The sequence below is a fragment of the Rhagoletis pomonella genome, unplaced genomic scaffold, assembly GCF_013731165.1.
Source record: "Rhagoletis pomonella isolate Grant_MI unplaced genomic scaffold, Rhpom_1.0 Rhpom_scaffold_00002, whole genome shotgun sequence".
Taxonomy (NCBI): Eukaryota; Metazoa; Arthropoda; class Insecta; order Diptera; family Tephritidae; genus Rhagoletis; species Rhagoletis pomonella.
The window spans coordinates 6437942-6444931 of NW_023458556.1; the positions used below are offsets into that span (position 1 = coordinate 6437942).

The 6990-nt window shown below is 31.6% G+C and overlaps 1 protein-coding gene across 1 annotated transcript in view; it reads right to left on the bottom strand.

Annotated features, from left to right (window-relative positions):
* Nucleotides 1-1766: 1766 nt before the first annotated feature.
* Nucleotides 1767-6990, bottom strand: part of LOC118734418 (nuclear pore complex protein Nup153) — a 29805-nt gene continuing 24581 nt past the window's right edge. Inside the window, exon 8 of the mRNA XM_036464140.1 lies at nt 1767-3605. Within this exon, the coding sequence (XP_036320033.1) occupies nt 2592-3605 (1014 nt within the window). The 3' untranslated portion in view covers nt 1767-2591. The remainder of the gene's footprint in view (nt 3606-6990) is intronic.

Below are 6990 nucleotides of genomic sequence, written 5' to 3' on the forward strand. Positions count from 1 at the left end.
TTAGATGCAGTTATATATTTTGAAATAAGGTCTTTCGATTGGTTTTATCAGTTTTTTGTAGAAAAGTACAAAAAAGTGCAATAAATTTTCACCTAAATTTCAAACTTTTCTCGGAAGTGTTAGAATTTTTTGAGTACACAGTTTTTTAGCTCCTTCAATTTTAGTCCGATAATGTGTAAGTTTCAAGTGGCTAAAAGTTAGCGTTGATTTTTTAGAATTTTTTTCGCTAAAGGTGTTGCGGATTTCTTCCATATACGAATAAATTGAGTTTATTCATTATATGGAAGCCAATGCGACAAAACAAATTCTCAAAAATTAACGGTAATTCGTAGCTACTTGAAATTTGCACATTATCGTACTAAAATAGAAGGAGCTAAAAAACTATGTACTCAAAAAAATTCTAACATTTCCGAGAAAAAAGTTTGAAATTTAGGCGCAAATTTGTTGCACTTTTTTGTAGTTTTCTACAAATTATTAATCTTGGGTTTATATGGGATTTGTCTGAGAATGAACTATATTTTAATTGAAAATTCTTAAAAATAAATAAATAAACATAAGTGGCACACAATATCACTTAGATATGACCGATACTGTATATCAAATCAAAGAGAATTAAATTCTCTATCAAATGACATCAAAATTTTCCAAATCCTTCAAGAGGTTTTCGAGAAATATTAATTTAAAAAAATGCTTAATTTGAACTTTGGCCTTTAATAATTGTTGTAGTTGTTGTTTCCCAAAAAAAAATATATATATATCGTTACGCTCACCTCAATGATCTCCATCGATCCCAATATGAATTTTTTTAATTTGATAATTGTAGGTATTCTACATTTATGCCGCAAAATATGCATTTTACTTTTTCACTTCTATTAGGGTTTCCTGCATTATTTTTTACATTTCGTTTTTCCATAAATATTAAGATTTTCATTGAAAAATTTACGTTCAAACATGTAAACAAAGCACTGAACACTTGTCATTTGACGCGATCGCGTAAGCAAAGTTGAGAGTTGACCTAATTTATGCGGCACCGTCACCGTCAGCTTGTTCATGTAACTTACTTCATACAAATCCACCTACACCATTAATGCGAGTGTCGACTAGTAGTAGATAAACGACTATTATTCGATTATCGCTTTTCCATGGTATTCGGAATGTCGATTTCCCGTTCAATAAACGACTGCGAACAATTTTTAGTCGTTCATTCTTCTACAACTACTTGACTTGTTTGTAGACGATACGGAAGGTCCAAACAAAAATTTCCAGATTTTTGTTTATTAAGGCTGCGTTTCTAATATAAACAAAAAGTTTTTTTCAAACGTCCAGAATGAATAAAGAAATTCCGCCTTAGTAAAAGTTATTGAAAAACAAAATTAGATTAATTTTTCGCCACCTTGTATATGAATAAAAGTCTATAAATATAAAATATATCCATTAATTTTCTGAAAAGCAAACAGCGAATGTCAGATTTCTCCAGATTATTTTTTATTAATTTCTGTAATCTTGAAATGTATTCAAAAATTTTGACTCTCGATACGATAGCGAACGATGCACACAGTTAATCAATCCGGATGATAAGTAAAAATATTTAGAAACCACTAAAAAAAATGCCATTTTCAGCTATGGTTTAAGTAAGTTTTTTTAGAGGCTTAACTGCAAACAAGATAAGATAATTAGTTATTTACGTTGTATGTATAACGCTGTGTGAGTAGTCGATTGAAACTCCATGCCCGATTCCTATAAAAATGAGGCCAATTAAAAAAATATATTTAACAAATACTATATGTATGTATGTACAGCAATTTATTGTATAATTGTGAAACCTCAGCGGTTTTCCGTGGATTAATGTTGACTTCTAGTACAAAACAAAGTTGAAATAATTCAATTAAACTACGATTTATAATTTTGTTAACACTATTAATGATGGAACGAATATTTTTCTTAAAAAATATAACAAAATATAATGCATGTAAATAGTCGTTGTGAGAAATATTTTCAGTTTTAAATGTAGAAAGGGGTTCGTTCTTATCCTTTATTTTAATATCGGGGACGAATACGTATTTTTTTTTTTTAAACAAGATTAAAATAAGCACAGGATTTAGGATGCAATAGTTTTTTTTTTTATACCTCTCAGGGCCTGTGAATTAAAAAGTGTTTATTATCAAAATGTACGTTTAAAATCTTGTAAAGCATGTTTAACGTATTACTTTCCACATCACCGAATTGTATTCATCACCCTCCCGGGATTTAGTCCCTCCTTTTTCCTTCTTGCTAATTGTGCAGTAGGAGTACAAGTTCTTTATATTAATGTAATTGCGTTGCAAAATTCATTTTCTCTTGATTCTGATGTTCTTTATTTTCTAATTTCTTCTTTTACCTATTATAACCTCGTTATTATCTGTTATATCTTTTGTTTGTTAATTCTTTTTTATACAATAGTAGAGCTCTTAAAAATAGTAAATTGGTTAAATTAACCCGTAGAAATCAATAATAATGGAACCTGTCACGTTACTTCTGTCATATACCCGCACATTGAAAATTATGTTTTTAATAGTTGGTAACAAAATTACTTCGCATCCGGGACCGCATTATCATTTGTGCGAAACAGCTCTTGTGGCCACAGTCGGACTGGGAACATAGTCAATAGCATCATCTGTAGCAATAGTGGCTCTATTGGCCGTGGTGATAACAAAGGAGTAGCGCGCTTTTCGACTATCTATTGAATGCTCAGTTTTCTTTGCCAAGGATTCAACTAAATGACTATGCAATGGATTCAGCTCTGTGTTGTCTTGCTGGCTACGCTCCAAACGATACTGACTAATTCCTTCCGAAGGCGTTTGTGATGGCAACTGCAACGTGGTATGACGAGGCTTTTGGGTCGTTATTGCCACCGATTTACCATTTTTTATATTAACTTTGCGATATAGATTTGGTTTGACCAGAGCTTGCATTTCAACGCTTGAGCTTTGTGGTACTTCACATTCCGCTTTACCTTTATTAAATTTCTGCCGAATGCGAATACTACGTTTAACTAATCGCATTCCAGACTTCTGATGAACGGAAATTTCATTCATACTGCCACTTTTACACAATATTTTAGGTTTCTCTGAAATTGTGTTGCTTTTTCCAGCGAATATTGCAGTATTGTAAGTATTTTGAGTGCCGGTGCTGTTCGGCATACGTATGTATTTATATTTGTTTGGAGTCACTTGAGATTTTATGGCCGGGTTGTAGCCACGGTTATCTTTGTGGCCACTAGCCGCTCTTGTTCCACTATTTAATAGCGATTTTCCTAATTCGTTTTGGGCTTTGCTATTGTTGCTGCTTCCACTGTTTCCACTGTCATCGTAGTTTAATTTTGCTGCGTGACAATCGTCGTTCCACGCGCTAGCGGGAATTTTAATGTTGCTGTTATTGTTGTCTTTGATGTTCCTCTGTCTTGACCATTGTAGTTGTCCCGTCAGTTTAGTTTGTTGTTGGTCCACGCCTTTAGAGGCGTCCGCTGCTATAAATTGCTCTACCGTGGTGTAAGACGTCTTGTCGGTTGCCGGATCTTTCGTCGTGCCTGCATGGCACCCGGTGCGTTTGGCGCTGATGGTGTTGGCCTGTTGATTTAAAAATTGAAAACAACGTATTTTGTTTATAAACTATCATCTTGATTTTAAAAACGAGAATGTTCAACTTCTGCTCAAGGATTTTAGCTCTTTTCCAAATTGTTTTTGTTGGAAAGCATTGATTTGGAATGTGTATTTTGGATGGAAGAAAAACTATACTTTTTAAGTATTTTAAGTATGTAGATATGTATATTTACACTTTTAATGAAGACTTACACGAGTGATAGATAGTGTATGTATGATTTGAACAAATTAAAACAAAAAAAAAGATTTCAAATTAATTACACACAGACAATCGACAAAAAAGCACAAATCAATTCAAGAACAAAACTTCGCCATCACACAATGATTTCAAATGCACGAAACAAAACAAAATTAGTAAATAGTTAGTGGATGCAAGTATGTATGTATGTATGTATGTAGCTATATAAATGTTACATAGCAAGATTGAATTTTTAATGCCGTACAAACACTTTCTTTCCTGAAGCAGCAGTTAACATTTTTCTTTTCTAATAATTTCATTTGTTTTTTTTTTTTGAAAACAGTTTCACTGCTATACTTACGCAAATATATTGCTTGAGACAGGTGCAGTACCTGCATTAAATTGGAAAGGTGCATTCGGAGTGGCCTGCAAAAAAAAGTCAAATCTTTTTTTACTTACTTATTTTTTACATTTTCACTTACATACTCCTATAAAAAAAATAATAATTTTGAAAAAAAAAAACTAAAAGTACCACGAATGTTTTTATGGACGTGTTCTAATGAAAAGACAAAAAAAATTCAGCTGTTAGGAATAGTGAATATGACGTAACATGGTATGTGAGTATTAATTACTCTGTCTGTAGGGAAAATCGAAACATGTGAACTTAATTTTGGGTCATAGATTACGCATATGTATATCGTTTTTCTTTAGATCAGGTAATTTTCCCAAGTCAATTTGCATTATTAAAGGGTAAAAGTTCAAACGTTCTTTTCTTCTCATACATATATATTTCATGCAAAAAATGATTGCGCATTTTATTTGATCATTCACAACTTTATTTAACCATTGATTTTCTTTGTTGGCAGCTTGTTTTTTTTTTTTGTAAAAGAAAAAAATTTACAAAAACCCTGTTGTTTTTAAATTTTGTCCGTTTGAATTTAAAATGAAACTATGTATCTCTGTCGTGATATAGAAACACCTATATCCGTAATCTATGACCCAAAATCAAGTTTACCTGTCTCGGCGTTTTTTCATTATGTTTATTTACAATACTATGTGTATTCCATGTTCACCGCCTTTACGAAACTCAATTTATGCGATATTGACACTAAACGTAATATTTTAAATAATTTCTACGGATATCAGTTGATAATGTTAACATTGACACTCTTGACACTTGACCACATGAAATTGGTGTTAAATGCATATTAAGTTTTAAAAATCAGAAAAATGTTGTGCTGCATGCCAACAAAAACTAAAACCAGAACAGTCCAAATAAGCAAAATATAAACTATTTAGTCAAGCAGTTTCTAATTCAATGACGAGCTTTGAATGCGTTTTATGAATATTTTGAGCATGTACGTATATGTATGTATGTATGTGTAAATACAGTTACTCCCAAAATTGAGCGTACGGCTCTTTTTTGCCAATACATAGTCGCAATGCTTTACATGTTAATTTTGTATTAAAATATGGCTTATATTTTAGCAAACTCCATGTAAATCCACGAATGATACTGTGTACAAAAATTAAGAAAAAGAGCCGTACGCTCAATTTTGGGCGTAACAGTATGTATCTGTGCCGTTCAATTAAAGTAGCCTAACTCAAATTTTAATGAATGAAGAAAAAAAGATTTTTTCCTTAAATCGTGACTATTGGGTTAATACGGATTTTATAATAGGTAAATACTGGCTAAAACCTTCTATAATCAGGGTATTTGTGAGTGGGAAAAATTAGAAAATCGTTGGCGGCCAAAAAACCATTTGGTTACTTGACGAATTTGGTCGAAAAAATTAATTAAGTTTAAAAAAAAAAAAAAAAAAAACCCCAAGGTACAATTTCATAATGAACCACTTAAAGGTCCTTTTACAAAAGTTTCATTTTAGTTAAAGTGTAATTTAAATGTACTTTAATACAATGGCAATTGAATAATAACAAAAGGTTCATTTAAATGAAAATAACAAAGTTGGCATTGCTGTTCTCGGCAAAATCGCATTAGCTGATTGTCATAAATATTTAATTATGTCAATTAAAATTCCATTTTGGGTATTTAACTAAAGAGTATGGTCACCTTTAACTTTAAAGTGGCTTTATGAAATCGATCAGCCAAATAAATTTTAAATTTTTTTAAAATTTTTAATCTTAATATGAAATCGGCCCAAAGTGAAGTTAGGATTTTTTAATAAATTGAATAACTCAAAAAACTCTAATTAAGTTGTTTTAATAAAATAATTTCTCATACAATGCTACACATATCAATATTGTTAAAGATAAGTTGTTTTAACTGATGCCACATTCAGAGCTTAAGAAAAATAGCTGTAGTCTTTGATACAAGATGTAAACTAATTTTTGGAGTAAATAACATAATGTAAAATAAACTTTTATTTAGCATGCATGCGCTCCAAAGTAAATGAAATAAGCCAAGGCTTTTATTAAGTTAAAAAAAAAAGCTTAATGCGAGTGTTCTCTTCAGTAATTATATTTACCATTTGCATTTATGTTTTAGTAACAAAAGCCTTGACTATTTTATATCACAATTTTTTCGAAATACTTCGACGCCATGAGCCGCCCCCCCCCTACAAACAAACATTTTTTGTGGGATTTTCATGTAAGTAATATATGTACGTTCTCAATATGGTTTTCCAAATATCTCGACTACAGCGTTACTTAGCGGATTAATGCATTCTTCATATTGCACTCTCATCGGGTTGTGAGCAACGTTTGAAGTTTCGTCTCCATCTCACCGGAAAGTTGGTTAAAAATTTATTGCAAGATTTGATTATAGATACCGGGACAGATGAAACTAAATAAAAGCTAGTAATTAAAGGCCATTGTGGTAATACAGTAACATTTTCAACATTATATTTCTATTTTATTTGCATTGTATCGTGGTAAGCCCTACCCGATTGGGTTTGTACAGAAGCAAATCCAATTTTCCCATATCGACTTCAAAACATACCCGAGTTTTGTTTGTCCGTTCCCATTCGTTCCATGCAATCAAAAATAAAAGTCTGACCGATAAATTGTAGGAACTTACATATGTTTAAGGGCCGAATTCACCGTGCTTGAAAAAATGTGAATTTTTCGGGGTTGTATGGTTTTAGGCGACTTGAATTGTTTGCGGTTAAGTTAACTATGGTTTAACTATACACTGTAAATTCGGCCCTTAGTGAC